General features: G+C 48.5%; 1 protein-coding gene across 2 annotated transcripts in view; it reads left to right on the top strand.

Annotated features, from left to right (window-relative positions):
- Nucleotides 1-9,673, top strand: part of RAB6A (RAB6A, member RAS oncogene family) — a 99,231-nt gene extending 89,558 nt beyond the window's left edge. For both annotated transcript variants that reach the window (XM_034759186.1, XM_034759187.1), the window contains exons 7-8: nucleotides 1,442-1,508; nucleotides 6,358-9,673. In XM_034759186.1, the coding sequence (XP_034615077.1) occupies nucleotides 1,442-1,508; nucleotides 6,358-6,422 (132 nt within the window). In that variant the 3' untranslated portion in view covers nucleotides 6,423-9,673. The remainder of the gene's footprint in view (nucleotides 1-1,441; nucleotides 1,509-6,357) is intronic.
- The last annotated feature ends 9,867 nt before the right edge of the window (nucleotides 9,674-19,540 follow it).

Genomic DNA, 19,540 nt, shown 5'->3' with positions numbered 1-19,540 from the left:
CTGGTGTTATCCAAGGAGATCGGTGAAAGAATAATGGGATGCCTTCAAAGGGACACTACTATAATGCTGACACAATGACCGTGGGGTTCAGATACCTGGTGTCTGTTTCTGTAGCAAGCATTGTGTCTGCAGGTTATAGTCTGGGGCTCCTCAGCAGCAGTTGCACGTATGTGCTCAGCCAACTGACCGCAAAACTCCCAAGCACCTGGAATCTTCCAGCCCAGTGCGCATGGTGTCTACTACTGGGCATGTGGTGTGTACACTAGCATAGATCCAATCCTCTGCTCTTGCTGGGGTTGTTCCGCAGGGGCTACAGAAAGAGGAAAAACAGGTAATCTCGTGCATCTTCTCTTTTCACACCCCAGAGGCTCAGACTTGAGTCTGTACGTAATTCCCAGAGGTATTGGGGGAAACAGAATGGCGCTGTGGAGGGCTGTGCCAGTCTCATCTGCTTGATGTGGCTGGTTCTCCCAGTGACTCTGGAGAACACGGTTCAGCATGGGCACCATCCTTCAGTACATGATTCTCCTGCAGGAAAATATCAGAATTCCACAGGGCGAGGGAAACATTTCCCATGTCACACATGAACTCCGATGTACAACGTTAAGAAATATGTTCTAGACAGTGGACTAGTGAATGGGATTGGTGGCATAGGCCCCTAGTGGCAAACGGTTGCAGGTTGTTGTCTGTCCAGAGGGCTGAGGAAATGCCATCTGGCAGACACCGCACAAAGCTGAGCTCCACGTTACAGGAAAGATACTGGCTAATTGTAGAAGGCAGAGAAGAGGGGGAAAGGTAGGTTTCAGCGTAGTCCGTCGCTTTAAAACACCATGTAGCTGGACATGCCAATGGAAGTGTGGTTGGACAGGTATGAATTAGCGGCAAGAAGTATGCACAAGTGGAAATGACAAACAAGCATCTGACGACGAAAACGTGGCAAGAGCCAGACTCACCCTACACTTGCGGCATACGCTCTCCTGCTAGAACTTGGCATCTGTCTAGCGCATGGTACGTCGCTCTGAACGTGTCCCCGATAACTAACACTTAGCTTCCCATGGAGTTGGCAGGCTCTGAATTCTCATGTTACACATGGGCAGACGGTCCGAGGTGAAGTGATTTGCCATAACCAGGATTGGAACTCTGGGGTTCCTGTCTCCCACACGGAGTTCCTTGTTTCCAAAGACATTCATGGATTGTTTAACTGTTACTACGTAGCTGGTGAGTCCAATTAATGTAACTTCCAGTGTTAATGAGGATGTGCGCTTCCCAGTGTCCCAGATCCAAAGGTTACTGTGGGTGTTGGTCTCTTAGGGTAGCCAGTGCAGATTTTGAGGTAGTAGACAGGCATGTATGAAGTCATTCTGTTTTGTCCGGCAGAATTGGAACACGTTGTCACAAATGTTACTATGCTTTTAATCAGTTTTATCTTTCTCTTTTTCAGCTTTTCCGACGTGTGGCAGCTGCCTTGCCTGGAATGGAGAGCACACAGGACAAAAGCAGAGAAGACAGTATCCTTTACGTGTTCGAGCCATAATTCTGTGGATGTATAGCTAGGGGTTTGCACGCATGGGGACATGCAATCCCTGAGTAACAGACGCAGGATGGGGGAGGGAGAAGTATAAATATAAAACCTGCCCCTGGTGGCCATCTACCTACCTGTTATTAGTTGGCAACTTGCTTATTGGCGTCACAGAAGTGTGTTGAGGAAAGGGTACGATCCTTACAGACTAGTTCAGCAAGGCTGTTCCAAGCTGTAGAAGCAGCGTGGAAGAAAGTGCCCGGAGACTTGTGGAACAAGCTGTAAAGAAGCTGAGGGAGGTTGAGCCTAGGAGCACTGGTGGAGTGGAGGGGTGAGGGTTATGCAGTGACGTGAGTGGATAGGTGTAGGGATGATCAGCTGGGAAGTGCCTTGGAAGTGGGACAAGAGGCCTGAATTTAATGTGGTGGAAAAGGGGATTAAAAGGAAGCTGACATGGTCAGATCACCAGGCAAGGGAATTCTCAGCCCAGCATTTTGAACAGGTTGGATGTCAAGGAGGCTAAAGAGGAGGAGTTTGCAGTAGTGAGGAGAGAGCCCCGACAAGTTTGGTCTGGACAGAGAAGGCTGGATCTGAGATGTGTTTTATAGAGCAGTAGTTCTCAACCAAGGGGCCAGGGACCCCTAGGGGGCTGCGATCAGGTTTCAGGGCGGCTGCCAAGCAGGGCCAGTGTTAGACTTGCTGGGGCTCAGGGCAGAAAGCCGAAGCCCCACCACATGGGACTGAAGTCCAAGCCCCTGACTCCTGCCACACGGGGCTGAAGCCGAAACCTCAGCAATGCAGCTTTGCAAGGCCCCCTGTGGTATAGGGCCCCAGGCAATTACCCTGCCTGCTACCCCCTAACGCTGGCCCTGGCTTTTATATGCAGAAAACCAGTTATTGTGGCACAGGTGGGCCGGGGAGTGTTTATAGCATGTTTTGTGGGGAGGGGCTCAAAGAAAAAGGTTGAGAACCCCTGTTCTAGAGGATGAAGCTGCAAGTCTCGGGTGCCAAACTGAGGCCTGAATAACAGGAGATCAAAGCATTGTCAGTGGCTAAAGAATGAGGAGGGCTTAGGGGGGACGACAGCTGAATGGAGGCAGGTCAGGAGTGTAAAGGTAGGTTTCCGAGTAGCCTGCAATAAAGATCACTCATTGTCGAGAGAAAAGGCTGGAGGTGCCCTGACAGGAGCCGCTCTGAGAGAGGCATAAGGGGATTTCCCCAAGAGGTGCTTTGCTCAGAGGTAGGAGATCCAGGTGATAGTCACGAAAGCCAAGGCAGGACAAGACCTTGAGAAGTCGGGTGCAATCAGCAAACTCCGCACCACCTACAACCCTTCAGTTGCAATCAGTCTCTGACCTCTTCCTGGCCACATCTTGGGACCTCTTCCTCCCCCATCATCTCTGCTTCTCTCGACACTGCAAGGAAGAAGGGAAATAGGTCTTTTATGAGTATGGGGGACATGAGCATGCTTATCTCCAGGGGATAACGCCAAAAGGGAGAGCAAGTGTTGAGAAAGAGAGGGCATAAGAGTGAGAGTGGATGGATTTTTTGTGGATGGTGGTGGAGGAGTTGGAGGGTGAGGTGAGAAGTAAGAGTGGAGGAGGAGAGGAAATCACAGCAGAGCTTGATGATCTTGTTTGAAAAAGCGGGTGGAGGATAGAGGGGAGGTTTTAGGGGATAATCTGGTTCAAATACATAGCTGGCATTGTGAGCCTATGAGTCAGGGAAGGTGGAGCTCTGTAGTACTGTTTGGCAAGGAACGAGGCAGGAACTGTAAGAGCGCACACCTGCAGTGGAGGAAGTAAGTGGATCAGATGTAAACAAGGCCTTTTAAGCATCACATTTGTTGCGGAGGAAAAACCATGATTTTAGCAGCTATAGATTGCAGCTGCTAAATCCTGAGCTGTGTGAGACGTGTACTTGATTAATCAAGGACCTTTTCTCAGCAGCACACAGCTGACAGGCTAATCAGTGCCCATTTTATTAATAAGAAGGCCAGTGTTAGATCCTCAGTCCCTGCATGCGGTGACTCCTGCTGCCTCCATCAGGGAGTTATATCCAGTCTCCAAATGGGAGAGCAATAAAGCCACTTCCAGTTGGGCTTTCTGCAGAGTGCAGATAGCAAAACTTGTCGCTGGGTGTCCTCTGCTGTAGACGCAGGTCAAGACCAGTGGTGAGTTTTTTCCCCCACTGCCTGTTTACAGAACCATGTGGGTTCAAGGAACTTGGGCTAAGCATCAGGCTTTCATGCTCCATAACTCATCTGCATGGTGTTGGCAGAGCTGTAGTTTTAAGCATCTTCCTCAAACAGCTTCCTCTTAACTGTGAGAGGATTTAGAGACTCAAAACTACAAGACAGAACTGTAACAAAGGACTCTTCAGTTCTTTGTTTCTTGCTGACCTCGTCCTTCCCCATTTATCTCCTTCCATCCCTTGTAAAGAAAAGCTTCCTCCCCAAGAGTAGATACTTGGTGTTACCAGCTGCACGAACTGCGTGCCACCCCGAGCTCGCTGAGCAGAGACGGGTTTGAGACTTGTGCTGAGCTGACATGAATCGGCGTGTTTGGGGGGCAGTGTTCAGCGTTCCACCTGTGATCTCTGGGTGCACTGTAGCGATGGAGCATCAGGTTTGGGGATCCGAGCACCAGAAAGGGAGCCGTTTAGTAGAGGCTGTGTCAGAGGAGAGCGTTTGAGTGACCTTGTGCCATTGTTCGCTATTGGCTGTCATTGCAAGGGGTAGGTTTTGCTCATTGACACCAGTAAGCAGCAGTGAGAGAGTTGGGAGAAAGGATTCATGGTTCTTTCCCACAAAGGTGTTCTCAGCACCTGGGAATGGTGCGGTAGTGTGGGAAGGTCAGTGCTCCTAAACCCCATTATGGGTATGGTAGGAAAAGAGATGGGGGATTAGAACAAGTTCCTCTAGGAAGTTCCAGGTTGACTGAAGACTCACTACTGTGTATAGTGCATTTAGTGTTCCTGGCCATGGAGTAGATGCTATGGGTATAAGTAACTGAATGTACGTGTCTGTACTTGGGGATTGTCTTTTTCTGATCCAGTCTAGGACCAATGCCAAAAGTTACAGACTCAATTAACAGTGCCACAGCATCCTTCTAAACCTGGTAGATTGAGAGGCTGGACCTTAAATCTCATCTTATTACCCTCTTCTTTCCCCCACTGCAGTTCTGACGCACAATTGGCAATTTCTGGGCAGTGACTTGTGAGTGATTGGAATGCCTTATGTTAGGGGTGTCAGACTCCTCCTGCAGCGAGAGCCAAATTACCGTCTCACTCCGTGAACCTGGAGTTCAACTTTCACTAGTCCTTTGGGCACGTAAGCCTCCTCACTTTCACTCTTCTTCTTTCCTGCCCCCCTCCCTCTGTTATGTACTGCTCCTAGATACTGGGGCTGTGGGGTGGAGTGACGGGGGGGGGGAGGGCACTCTTTTCTCTGAGGCTGGGGTACTTAGAGCAGCAGGAAGCTGTGGGGTGTGGGGGAGCAGAGAAGCATCTGCTCTCCTGACCCCATTGCTATGGGGCTCTGCAGTGGCAGCGAGAGGCTGGGAAGAAGTCTCTTTACGCTGGGACATTGCAGCCCTTGTAGGTGCTCAAGGAGAAGGAGAGTGAGGAGGAAGAGCGCAGATGCTTGTGACCAATCAGGTATGAGCTCTTAAGCTCCTCCCACTTCAGGGGTCCAGCCCTGTTGAAGTGCAGGCACTGCAGGTCAAATGCCTTGGAAGTGTGGAGGCGGTTGCAAGCTGGAAGGAAGGGTCCTGAAAGTGGGATCTGCCCCGCATGCCATGTGTTTGACACATGGGCTTTATGCCATTAGGGATCTGGGTTCCTGCTTTCAGAGGAGATACAGCTGCAGTGTTGGCTTCAAAAAGATGGCTACTAAAACGGCAAGATAATCAGGACAACGCCTATTTATAATCCAATCTTCACAGTTTGCCAGGCCTAGGAGACAAATACTCTGTACCAGTCACTCTCCGTCTTCCCTGGCCCACAGAGTGGTTGAAAAATTGTCCCGGAGTCCACCATAGCCCTCAGTCCTCTGTAAATGGAAAGGATTATGGGCTTTGGGCCATGGGGGGGAGGTTTCTGAAGGGGGGTGTGGAGGGGTTAATGCTGCTGAGATGAACTGGGCCTTCCTCACCTCCCTGGAGCTGCACACAGGGAAGGGGACCTGCAGGAGCTGCTCTCTGATCGGTGGTGAGAGCAGGGCCGAGGGAAGGGAAAAGAGAGCAAGCGTCTCTCTGCTCTTGCTGGGCTCTACTGGCCAGTGGGTGTCTCCCCACCAACTGAAAGCTGCTGTTGTCTACCACTGGAAAGCCTGGACATACAAGCCATTGTCGAGCTAGCCGTGCTTTAGAGACTGTCCGAGATCTTCAACCTGTGTGCCTTTCATTTCCTACTATACAGATACCTTGGAAACAGGAAGAGGTGATTAGGAGACAGCAGGGAAGGAAAGATCTTATGGGGCGGGCACTGCATTTCTAAGAGCTTGGCAGGGACACCCCACGCCTGGCCTGGGCACGCTCTTGGGTAATTAGCACAAATCTCAAATCAGTAAAGGGGGCTAGGAAATCTACCTTGACTTGTGTCTGAGGCTGGGATTTTCAAGGGAGGTGCCCCATTGAATGCCAGTGGGAGTTGGCGCCTAGCTGTGTTAGGCTTCTCTGAAAATGCCAGCCGAAAGCCCCACCTAGAGGCAGTGCAGAGAAATATGGCAGAACGAGGATGACTGTGCCCACCATCATGGCTGAGCAAGGCTGACTTTGGACCCAACAGGGCCAAGGGGGGAGTGCTCCCACTTGTTTGCCTTAACTTACTTCTTCCAGTGATCGACATAAAACTGGAAAAGCCTCAAGAGCAGCCCGTCAGTGAAGGAGGTTGTTCCTGCTAATACCATGTTGCTTCTCTTACCTTCCTCCAGAACATCACTGCTTCCCCTCCCTTTACTCTTCATTGACTGCGGTGTGAATATTGGCTTGAACTGTCCCCTTTCAGTAATAACGTATTGCAATTCATCGTTGCTGGCTGTCTCGTGGAGATGATCTCTTAGCTTCACAAGCGCGCACACAAAAGAAAATGTCAGTGTCTTCATTATTTATAAGAAAAAAATAAAGCCAAAATATTCCAGCATATTCCAGTTATAACTTTAAAAAGATAGGTACAATTTCTTAATATTTGTTCCTTTTTTAATGTTATAATATTGCTCTTTGAAATGATGGAAATCGAGTAAGTTTTGAATTGGACTTGGTCAAGAGGAATGTGCAGAATAACACTTATATCTTACCCACTTGATTTCGCTATCAAACTGGAAATGGCTAGACAGCAGTCAAAAGAGAGGCAGAGTTGGCTTTTCCTTAAGGATTAGATGCTGCCCTTTCAATATCAAATAAACAAGAGCTAGAACATCCTCTATGCTGAGATGCTCTGAATCTTTTTTCAAGCCCCAAACATTTTGGAAACCTGAAACTTTAGCAGGGTTTTGATGCTGAAAAAGGCTACTGAGTCTTTTAGTCTTTGCAGAGTCAATATGAACAAATTTCCAAGAAAGCAGACCCAGAAATACTAAGTGTCTTTCTGATATTGATAAATGGCTCTTTTGGGGAGGGACACGTGTGCTAACGAAACACTTTTGCCGAAGACAAGTAAACAGATGTCTTGGATACACAATTAGTTTTAAAAGCATTTTTTCTTTGATGTAGAACTCCAATAAAGTAAATTATTACTTGAGAGATTGGAACATGACGTTTTGGCTATTGTATCGGGGAGAAAAGCAATTTTAAAAAAAAGGAATTTTTAAACAAAGTTCAGCATCAGCACTAAAAACAATTTTGTCAGTGGATTGGCGTGTCCAAATTGTAGCAGAAAGACAAAACAGCCTTTGATGGAACAAGTAGAAATGTTACAATACTTGACAGTTAATATGGGGTGGATTGATGGAGGATCAGCTTGTGGGTTTCCTTATCATGGTCCTAAGTAAATTGGGGGCGGGGGGATGTTTACTTGTGAGCCTATAGAAGTAGATTTGAAAGACCCTAAGTGAAAAAGAAGGGAATTTTAATAGGATGGAAAGAAACTTATGATTATGCAGACGTATGCCTTTAATTTTTAGCATTTTTTATGTTGGGTCTTCCAAGTTGGTTTAGTTTTTTCATTAGATCTGTATAGTTTGGTTAAATAGCTAGTAATTTAGTTTTATATTTAACTAAGCTACAATTAACCATTTTTCTTTGATATTTATTTCTCGGCTTAATTTTTTTACTATTTTCAGTATTTTTTGTTTTGCTGAGGAATCCGTGTAGAGTTTTGCCAGTGTTGCAAGATGTAGCTATCCAAGAAACACAGAGAAACCAATACACTAGACGCGCACCCTTGTAATCTTTACTAGTCCTTGTGAAATTGCTGTGTCAGTTAATAAACACAATTGTAAATACATTGTTTGCAGGAAGAGTATTGCTGAGTTACAGTGCAGGAAAAAAATTCCCAAGTCTACCTTACACGCATTACTTAATCGACGGAGTCTAAAGATGGAATCGAAAACACTCAGACTCCTCCCTCCTCTCCTTCCCCCACTGAAAATAACCAACCCTGGGGGAATAATCCCCCTCCCCCACTGCTGTCACCTGGCAATATGCAGAGAACGTGTGGAATTCTGCATTCTGCAATTGAATGTCAAATCAATACCTGCCCGGGGTTTATAATAACTCTGCATACCAATAACTTAACATTAAAGGCAAAAATGAGATGTAAAGTGCTTTTATAATGCAATATTAAAGGCGATTTTTTTTTTGACGTGGCATGTCTTGAAATAAACAGTGAAATATGACGAAGGATCATATTCTTTATTTCAAAGAAGCTGATGTGGGGAGGAAAACCTGGCTACTTTTCCTGTATTGTAGTCGCCTTTATTGTGCAAAAAAACAAAAACCCCATCTTGCTGCTTTTAATATTCAGTTTTCTTTGGCTTGGATTCTGAAAGTAATTCAGTTTGTTCTGTAAACAAGCGCAGCATTTTTGCCTCCAATAAAGTATAAGGAAAACACTAAAACACGGTGCTTGAACAGCAACTCTTAGCCCTAAGCTTGAAACGTTTGACAAGCCAGGCCCTAGATAAGTCAGATGCAGGGCCGGCTTTAGGAACTGTGGGGCCCGATTCGAATACCCGGCGGCGGGGGGGTCCACTTTGGGTCTTCCGTGGCACTGAAGGACACACACACACACACACACACGCCCTGCCGCCGAAATGCCACTGAAGACCCAAAGCAGACCACTGCCGGCTGAGTACAAAAATTAAAAAGGCGCCTAAGGCACGGGGCCCGATTCAGGGGAATCGGCCTAAAGCCGGCCCTGGTCAGATGATTACTCAAGCAAGTAGTCCTTACTCAGCCGAGTCATCATCCTTATTTTAATGGGGCTACTTGTGCAAGCTATGGGCTGCTTGTTTGCGTAAGGGTTTGCAAGATCAGCCCATTAGGACTTGCCTTTGCCTGAAAATGAGTGTTAGAACCTGACCTCGAGGAGTCGTGTCTTGAACATGTTAAACACTTTGTGGTTGCATAAACCAGGACAGCTCGTGTGTTGAACATTTTCAATTGGTCGTGGTAGATTCCCACTGAAACCAGGGCGTACCTCTGACTACCGGACTTGTTTAACACAACTTGTCCCTGCATCCACTGACTGCAATCGTATAGAACATCGTGTTAGCTTCCATGACTCCCAACACAGGTTCTAATACTACCCCGTTTTCTAGTGAAAGGAAGCCCCCGGTAATGTACATGGAAGCAGAATGTTTGTCTGTACGGTGCTTCCTCATTCCAAGTTGTCTAGCTTTTCTTTCCATCCACGCTGCCAGTTGACCCGTGAGAATAGGCTCTTTTTTTAAAGACGGTTTTAAAACAGTAAAAATTTCCGCTTTGTTTCTTTTCCCCTCCCCACTCTGGCTTGATGATGTACAGTACCTTCTGCAACTGTCCATTACTCACTTTTTGTCTTGATGCAAAGTAGTTGAATAAATTGTAAAAGGGGGGAAAAGGTTCCTTCTCTTCTTCATGTTGGAATGTCACTGGTACCTCAGCTCTGTTTGATAATATAAAACAACAAAAATTCCTTAGCGCTTGAACTAAATAAATACCTGTCTCATTGGAACTCTTTGATGGCTCTTTTCTCTGAGGACGTGGTGGGGGAAGGAAGGGACTCTGATTTATTTACTTAGCAGGAGGCTTGAATCTCTTTTCTCTTGGAACAAGAAAATAGCTCTATCTACCTCCTCCCACAAAGCAAGCTTACTGTGTCCATGAAATACTCTCCAGTCTAAGCTACTGTGCCCTGTTCTGAAAATTTAATTTCATAGAGAGCATCACTTGTGCTTGTCTTGTAGCACAAACTAGAGCCGCTTTTGCAACATTAGCTCTTGCCTGTAGCAGTCACTCTTTTTCTCTCCTTCCCCTGCAGCTGGTGACCACCTTGACCTTGGAAGTCAGTAATCTCCTCTTTTTTTTCTGTTTTAAAATCCTTGTAAAGAAAAAATGGCCGTCCCATAAGCAGGTAAGTTGGTGGCCAGCCTCTGTGTTGAACCCCGTCCGTTGGCACTGCCTGTCCTCCTGTTCAATTCGTACTCTGACTTCCTAGAGATTGCTCCAAGACTGGGGGTGGACCTAGCTCGTATGGTGCAGGCCTGTGCACAATGGGAGAGGAGCTCGTGAAGATCCTGCTGGTAGGCTCCAGCTTAATCAAGAAGAGAGATGGTAGTTGTGGGAATTGCTAGTGAGGAAACAGCAGTAAACTGCTGAAGTGCTGGTACATGTAGCAATGACTGGGAAACACTAGCCAAGACCATGGAGGGGAGAAGTAAGGGAGAATTCCATAAGCACTTAGGGCCACCAATGTGTGAACCACGCATGGCCTAACATCAAATCATTGGCTCAGTGTCTCAAAACACACAATGAAATGTCATGTCTTATCAACTGGTTGTCCAACAAATGAGCTTTTGGGTTTCCTGGTAGCTTTCACGTAACAGTACACGAGGCAGTGGAACTAGTATCAGTGGATGCCCTCAGGCAATGAGCCATAAGTGTATCCATTGGCAGGGGATGAGGAAACGCTGAGTGGCATTGTAGAGGGGCTCAGACCTGAGAGCTCTAAAAATGGCATCTGGTTGGAGGAAGTTGGAGAGCTCTGAAAGCTACATTCTTGCTGTGCTCACGCTAGTTGGGGTGCGGTCGCTGTGGGAGGTCCCTTCCAGCATGAGTTACATTGACCTGTTCTCTAGGGCTCAGTGATACCAGTTGTGCAGAGAACATATGTGAAGTGTTTCCTGGGGCAGGGTCTGCAAAGGATGCTACTGGCCCTATTATATGCCTTCAGCACCCCCAGAAAGGGTGACTTGCTAGTCCTCTTTCTCCTGGGCAGGATGGCCCAAGTCCTATTACCACCCCATTTCTAATCCAGAAATGTAGCTCCTGGACTAATGTCCCAGCGAGCAATGAGCTGAGTGGCCAACACCTTGTAACTGTTGCCTTCTGGGACCTGCTGCATCGCCTGTTTGGCTTTCCCTGTGGCTGAAGAGGGATAAAACCTTGGATGGGGTCTCTAAACCCCTCTGACTTTCTCCTGCTCTTGCATCGTAGTTCCTGAGCTCAGGCTGGGCTGTGGCTCAGCACTACTAGTGCAGCTGTATTTGTGTCAAAGTGAGGAATTTCTCCTTCCAGGGGGTCAATGGTTTGGTGGGTGGGATGGCAGGCCGTAAAGGCCAGTCACAAGCCCTGAATCTTAGTTTCTGATGGACTGCGACCGTCTAGCTGCTAAGGTAGTTCTGTGGTATCCTTGCATAATGGCCTGGGGGCTGAGAAGAAGCTCTTGTTTAAAAGATGCTGTGGTAGGGTTGGGGGGACAGGGGAGATAGAGGTGTTGCAGCTGAACGAAGTAGCCAAGATAAAGCTTTCTCCTTTTGAGCCCAAGCATGATTGGGAGGGGTTGTACTCTGTGCGTACAGGGCCTAGCACTCCGGGGCACTAATCCCAGGTTGTGGCTTGTAGGCACTCCTGCAATACAAATATTCAAAGCAGGCGTCCTGCTGTAGTCCTTGAGCCATTCCTGTGGGACAGGGGTGCATTATTTCTGGTTTTAAATGGATAGTTTGGGGTAGGAGGGGAGATACCTAGCATAAGCAGTCATCTTTGCTGGCCACTCACAATGATGCCCAGGCAGCTAGTAGATACTATTGGCTTGGGATCTATTTACTGGGAGTTAGGAGCTGAAGCTGTTAATATGGTAGCACGTTTTCCACAACAATCGTGCCCAGAGGCAGGTATGGCTCTTTGCCTTCCTTTTGTATGTAACTAAAGTGTATTAATTTGGAGAAAGTCCAGAGAGCAACAAAAAAAGATGACAGGTCTAGGAAACATGACTGGTGAGGAAAGATTGAAAAAAAAAATTGGGTTGGTTTAGTCTGGAGAAGAGAAGCTTGAGGGGAGACAAGTCTTCAAGTACATATAAGATGGTTATAAAGAGGAGGGTGATAAATTGTTCTCTTATCCACTGAGGACAGGACAAGTTATGGGCTTAAAGTGCAGCAAGGGAGATTTAGGTTAGACATGAGGAAAAACTTCCTAACTGTCTGGGTGGTTAAGCACTGGAATAAATTACCCAGGGAGCTTGTGGAATCTGCATAACTGGAGGTTTTGAAGAACAGTTTAGACAAACCCCTGTCAGGGATGGTCTAGATCTGGGCCTGGCAAACTCTTTGGCTTGAGGGGCACATCAGGTTTCCGAAATTGTATGGAGGGCCGGTTAGCAGAGGTAGTGCCTCCCCAAACAGCCTGGCATGCCCCCCCATCTGACCCACCCACTTCTTGCCCCCTGACAGCTTCCCTGGGATTCCTGCCCCATCCGCCCCCCTGTTCCCTGTCCGTCCCTGGACCCCCCACCTCTGACTTTCCCTCATCGCCCCATCTAACCCCTCCTCTCATTCTTGACTGCCCTCCAGGACTCCTGCCCCATCCAACCACCCCTTCTCCCTGACTGCCCGTGGAACCCCTGCCCCGCCATCCACCCCCCCCTCCTTCCTGACTGCCCGCCTGGGACCCTTGCCCCCATTCAATCCCCTGTTCCCCACCCTCTGACTGCCCTGACCCCTATCCACACCCCTGACCACCACCCCAAACTCCCCTGCCCTCTATCCAACCTCCCCCCACCGCCCTCTTACAGCGCTGCCTGGAGCACCGGTGGCTGGCAGCACTACAGCCGCGCCGCCCAGAGCACCGGGACAGGCAGCCGTGCCGCCCGGCTGGAGCCAGCCACGCCATGGTGCAGCTCAGAGCACCGGGTGAGGCCTCTGGTCTAGATAATACTTAGTTCTGCCTCAGCACAGGGGCTTGGACTAGATGACCTGTCGAGGTGCCTTCCTTCCAGTCCTACATTTCTATGATTCTATTCAATAAAAAGTTGCCATCAACCTTATTACTATAACATTAAAGTTACAATGGCAACCACTCAGATGGCAGGAAATGCAAAAGTTCAGGATCCCCCTAATAACCTCAACTCTCCCATGTGGCTCAGAGACACTCGAGTTACTAGCAACATTAACTGTAACCACGTATGTCACTCTGGATGAGTTACTTCGGGTATGTCTACGCTTAAAACTCCACAGCGCTGCAGTGCCGATGCTCCTCCACCAATGGGAGAGCTGCTCCCACGGATGCCGTCAATCCTCCTCCATGATGGGAAGAAGCCTCCTGTCAACTTAGCGCTGTCTACACCCGGCATCAGGCCGTATAACTGTGTGGCTCAGAGCTGTGGATTTTCCCACCCCTGCGTAGTATATAGCAATGCACATTTATAGGGTAGACCTGGCCTTAATCTCTCTAGTACTTATCTGGCTCCTATCCCTGTAGTATCGAAGGGCCTCACAACCTGTGAGGTAGGAAAGTACTATTATCTCCCTTGTGCAGATGAGGAACTGCTTCAGTTTCCCATCTGTAAAAGGGGACAAATAATCCTTCCATCCTTTTTCTTTTTAGGCTGTAAGGCTTTCTGGGCAGGGACTGTTTCTCCTGTTGTGTTTGGACAGGGCTTAGTGCTGTGGAACGCTGCTCACCCCTAGAGCCTCTAGCTGCTAGTCGAATACAAATCTAATAACCTGCGTCCCCACTGGACCCACTTTACTCCGAGATGCAGGCACAGCTGTAAGTGGGTGCGGTGGCAGATTCACCAATAGACGGTCAGGGCTCAGTAAATGAAATGCAGGGAAGCTGAAAGCAGTGCTCTCACATTCAGCTTGTGCTGTACGATAAAACCTTTCCCACTGTTAGGGCTTTATTTGATGTAAAATATTTATAATAGATCAAACGAGGGGAGAAGGGGGAGTAGCATTCCTGGGGCACCGATTTCAGGGCCAAGGCTTGAGCCTCTACTGATCAGCAGCTGTTAGTAACTGGTGCCTGCTCCGTGGTCTGTCTGAAAGGAGCCATTCTTACTGTGGGTCCTAGTGGACCTGCATCCGCACCACACAACCTTTGATGTTACCTGCTGGGTGCTCCCCCCCCGCACTGACCACTAACTGCCCTTATTCGTGGTTGGAGCTTCCATCCCTCCACCAGTTCTGTAGGCAAATACAATCCCTTGTGGCCCATTTCACTTCCACTAAACTCCACAGGAAAACAACCCAACAGGAGGCCCCTGGGTTGAGGCTTGTGGATTTGATCTTAGACGCGTGCCAGGTGTGTGCACAATGCTACTGGTCGAACCCCATGGACACCCTGAAGACGCGGTGCAACCTCCCGGCTGCCAACAGGCCACCCTGCTGCAGCTTGAGCAGGCATCAGGGACGTGGGCTGGGGGAAGGGTTTTGATAGGCCATCTTCACAGTGCCACCTGCTGGCTGCTGGCTGGCATTGCAGCAGTAGAAGTAGCAAATACAAGTATATACTGCCTGGATAAGACCACAGGAGACTGGCAGATCAAAGCATAGATTCAGAGTTCAGTGTTAGGGTGGATGGGACACACCTATCCAGGATGCTAATCACTCAATTCCCTCCTCTGCCATTTTGTTTTAAACTATAGCTTCTAGCTCATGATTCCACATTAAAAAGAACTCTTCCATGATAGAGAGTGAGGAACACTTTTTCTTCTCCTTCTCCCCGCACGTTACATGTCGTCTATATGGGGCATTCACTCCCCTGGGAGCTCATGCAAGTCAGATACTTGAGCTGAAATTTAAAAGGGGGCTGGATAATTTTAAGATCAAGAGAAACACTTAAGCATCATGCAGGGTAAGATATCTGAGGACGCAAATCCTCTACCTTGCTCTGTCGATAGAGCCCAGGAGGCTCAGGAAATAAAATTCCAGCGAACTACAAACAAAATATTGCTGTGAATAATTTCACTTTACTCTGAAGCATCAGACAGGAGAGTGGAGGTCATGGGCTAGTGGTTGGATCCAGTACAGTAAATCCTGTGCCACCCATGTACCAATATTGTATTGATTCTGACTTTACTCAAGGCAGGAGCCTCTTCTCTCTCATCATTCTAAGGGCGAAGTATTTTGGGAGTTGCTGGATGCCATTTAAGGTTCCAAGCTAGACTCTTCCAGCGATGCCACCTGTTTTCCAGGCTTTGCATATAAATGAAACCAGTTGAAAGCTCTCATTGTCAGCCACCCAGAGAGATGGGCTGGAACAGCAACAGCTGCTGGCTTGTGTCAATCGCTTGATTAAAGTTACCGCTAATTAAAGCACCTAAATCACTCCAGCTATTTTCCTTCTGCATAATCTGTAACGTCAATCAGTGCCACAGCGGTGGCAGGGTTTCTCTGGCTCCAGAATATTCAGGTGATAATATGGTATCATTGGAAGTGATAAACATTTCTAAAGCTAACCGTGGACAGACCTTATCATCACTTATCCGAGCTAGTGAAGGGCGATTGAGAGAAATAATGTAGATTTGATCTTAGTGAGACAAGGGGGAGCAGTAATATCTTTTATTGGCCCAGCCTCTGTTGCTGAAAGAGACAAGCTTTCGAGTTTTTCGGTCTAAACTCAAAAGCTTGTCTTTCTCACCACCATTACCTCCCCCAGCTTGTCTCTCTAATATCCTGGCTCCAACACAGTACACCAACACTGCATCAATTTGATCTTGGCATTTTATAATGGGATGCTGCTGCTTTATGTTCAGCTAAATAGGTTTTGATCAGACAGGGTGTGTAAAGTTAGCTCCAGCTGATCTGAATCTTTAGTCATAGACTGTCACCGCTCTTTAATTCACAAGGCTGTCTGTACGGAAGGGCTCAGTTATCAGTCTGTTGTGCCTTGTCCCTCTCTTGTATGAGATCCTGTTGTATTAATCCTCAACTCCGCTTGATTGGGCTTGTCCCTTTTTGCCCAAGCAATTAGCCAATATTTGGTGCCTTGCTGGGTTGTTTCTGGCAGGAGGAGAAATTGATGATACGAGTCAGCTCTTTCGTTGGGCCGATCCCGTTTGTAAACAAAGACTTCCCAAAGTCCTGTTTCCCTGAGCACAGTCGGATCAGACACCATCAGGCACTTCCCTTGCTCACAATTTTCAAGCAGCCTGTTCTGTGAGTCCTGTGCCTCTTCTCCAGGCCACGCTCCCCGCTGCTGGGCTGGCTGCCCCAACACACAGCTGCAACCAATCAACATCCCAGCTCCTGCGTTTGCACTCAGTCGACATGTTTTAGCTTCCATTCACTGCTGGCAGTGGCTTCTATTATTTCAGCTATCACTAGACAAAGGGGTATTTAATTGCCCCCTCATTTAGCCTGAATAAAGAGTGCTTAATACACCCATTGATTTTTTTTTTTTAACCGGATCTCTGACTGGTGACCACTGTTAAGGCTGTGCAGCATAACAGTAGTAAGTGCCGAGAGGCCTCCACTGAGATCTGGACCATGTTGTGCTAGAGTCTGCACAAACGCAGTGTGAGATACAGTCCATCTCCCCCTGCCCCCCAAGAATTCAGTCAAAATAGACAAGATAAAGGAAACTGCCATGGAGAGGGGGCCGGCTGGGAGGCTTTGTGGTGAAGGTTGTGGACTGAACTTCTGGAGAGCTGAGTTCAGTTCCTGCTCTGCCACAGCCCCCCCCTGCCCCGTGTGTGACCCTGGTCAAGTCACTTAGCCTCTCTGGGCCTCTGTTCCCATCTGTGCAATGGGGATAAAGCATGCCCCCACCTAGAGCAGTGCAGGGAGGAGGTCTGTGTGTTAGTAATTGGGAAGTGTTCAGCCAGTGCAGCGACTGGGGCCATAAGTACCAGAGCTGGGGTGAGGTGGCTTCCTGCAGTCTCAGCAGGTCGGGGGAATGCTGGGAATAGAACCCAGGTCTCCTGAGTCCTGGTGAGGTGCCCGAGCCTTGTGCAATCTTTATACTGAATGAAATTCAACAAGCTGAGGATGCAGCAGCGGGATGTGTAATTTACAAGCCTGCAAAAGGGGTAAGTTCCACTGGCACCGCTGATCTGCCCGGGTCACATGTGGTCTTGTATAGCAGCCCTCTGACACAGAAAGATACTACACTACAGCACGCCTGGCAATCTGAATGGACAAGGGGGAAAGGGGCAGAGAAGGGAAAGACCATTATCCCCATTTTACAGATAGTCTCTCTGGCCCTCAGCTCCCCAAGCTCACACGGGGAGTCTGTGGTAGAGTGGAGCATTGAACCCACGAGTCCTGGGTCCCAGGCCAGTGCCTTAATGGCACAGCTATCCTTCCTTCCTGCCTCTGTCATGCTCCCGTTCCCAGTTGCTGAGTCTTCACCTCACTGATGGGGGGCTGTGGGGGAAGTCCCAGCAGAGGGGATGAGCTACAAAGTCTTAATTAACCACTTCCTCACTGAGGAGGTTCCAGGTAAGGCCATGCTGGTGAGACAGGGTGGGAGCTTGGTATACCCTGGCCTGAGCTGCACCCCCATGCAGAGAACAGAAAACCTCCCTCTCCATGGCTGGCGACGGTGCCTCTTTCACAAACATTAATGCCTGGTTCCACCTCTGCCAAGACACAGGTGGGGGTGTGAACGGGTGCCATGGTCGGGGGGAGATTTGCGCAGGAAACACAGAGCCAGCATCGGAGCGCTGTAACATCTGGAAAAACACCAGTCCCTTCAATGGGGTCAGCTTGGATTTGTACAGGTGTCACCAGGAGCTGAAGCTGCTCGATTGAAATGCGCTCGGTTCCCCAAACCCTGGGGGAAAGGAGAATGTAATGTGTTTCTCTACACATAGAGCAGCCCTTTGCTTTCACTCAAGCTGGCACTTACTTTAGATGACCACCAGGAAGAACAAAAGGCCTTTCTCTAGGGGAGAGCACAGTGTGGGGCATGGGCTACACATAACATTTAGGTGTACGTAGCTACGGCGCTCAGGGGTGTGAGAAATCCAGACACCTGAGTCCCACAGCAATACCGACATGACCCCCAGTGTCAACACGAGGTCCATAGAAGAATGCTTGCGTTGGCCTAGCTAGTGTCACTCAGCCGAGAGGGAGGTGGTGTTCCTACAGCCAGGTTAAAACCCCTTCAGTGGATGTAGGCTGCAGCTACTCCCAGATGAACTCCGGCACCAGAGCTAGGCCGGGCTAGTCCCTGTAGCGTAGGCGTGGCCTGTGTCTCATCTGTAGCAGGCTGCAGCAACTCAGAGCAACCGTGGCTGTGTCTGCACCTAGGGAGGGTTCTTAGAAATTTAAAGGTGCAGGAACGCAGAAAACAAAAGCACCGTTACATAGCCAACATCAGCTGTTCAGTGCACTGTTCATTCTGTGATCCTATGTGCAGGGTTCAGAATAATGTCTGCAGGCTCCCACCATAGGGTTTGGTGCATGAGACATGCCAGAGGGCATGGGGGGGCGGAGAGAGAGAGATTGTACAGGAAGGGAGCAGAAAGCTAGTTTCTTGTGCATGTTGCTCCTTAGGTGTCGCAATCAGATTGGACCTTATGCCTTGACCTGATTAATTGCAGGGTGGAGAACTGGTGAGCAGGGGAGCATAGATCTATCACAGGGCCAAACCCAAAGCTTTTTTGGCTTTAATGTCAGGGTCGCCCCTTGCTGCTGCTCGGTTCTGTCGCCAGTGGCTATCCAGGGGAGGCTCCCTGTGGCAGCGGCTGGGAAGGATCAGTCCCCGGTGCTGAGGGGTTTGCAGCACATGGAATCCCACAGGGGGGACGGGAAATGTGCCTGGCCATGGCTCCTGTCCGCTGCAGAACCTGCGCTTCTCTGAGCTGTCTGTGCCGCTGTGGCTGCAAGTGGGGAACAGTCAGAGATGAAATTTACAAACCGAATGAAAAATGGTCTGGTCTCATGCAGTGAATTGGGACAAACGCCAAAAGCCATAAAGCTGGTGGGCCCACCACGTTCAATGGGGAAAAGCCAGATCAAAGTATTGATCTGAAAGAAAGGCCCTGAAGGTGGAGAGAAATGGATAGTCAGCCAGCCTGGTCTCACTCCACAGCTGGAAAAGAGCTCAGCTGTCGGAGCCCTGCCTCTAATTTTATTTTCTTTGACTGATGTACGTCGTCAGCGTCCCTTTTTTTTTTTTTTTAATTCCAGTACTCTTCCACTCCAGCAAGGCAAAAATAATTGCAGGTGTCCAGGGAGGAGCAGCATGAAGGAGAGCGAGAGAGAGAGTGTGTGAGAGAGAGATCATACATGTAGCTGAGCAGAGAAGCACAGAAAAGAATATAAATAAGTGAGTGAATCAGATTCCAGACTTAAGACAGGAAATAACAGAGATCTGAGAAATGGGGCACTTGTGGAGATGTGGAAAGAATTCCAAGAGCCTAGTGGAGCTCCCCTCTGAGGAATGGCGAAGGGAGTTGCGTGGCATTAACGATGCCTGCTCAATAAATTCATCCTGATTGCAACGTTGCCAATTCTCATGACTTTAACTGCAAGTTGCATCTGTTTGGATGATTTTTCTCAAAGCCCCAGCTCCTGGAATCAAGTGATTAAATAAGAACCACTGATTTTTTTTTTTAATAAAACACTAATTTCTAGCCCTCTTGGTTACA

The sequence above is a fragment of the Trachemys scripta genome, chromosome 1, assembly GCF_013100865.1.
Source record: "Trachemys scripta elegans isolate TJP31775 chromosome 1, CAS_Tse_1.0, whole genome shotgun sequence".
In the NCBI taxonomy this organism is placed as follows: Eukaryota; Metazoa; Chordata; order Testudines; family Emydidae; genus Trachemys; species Trachemys scripta.
Note: the sequence above shows the minus strand (reverse complement) of the source record. Positions and strands in the feature narration are given on the sequence as shown.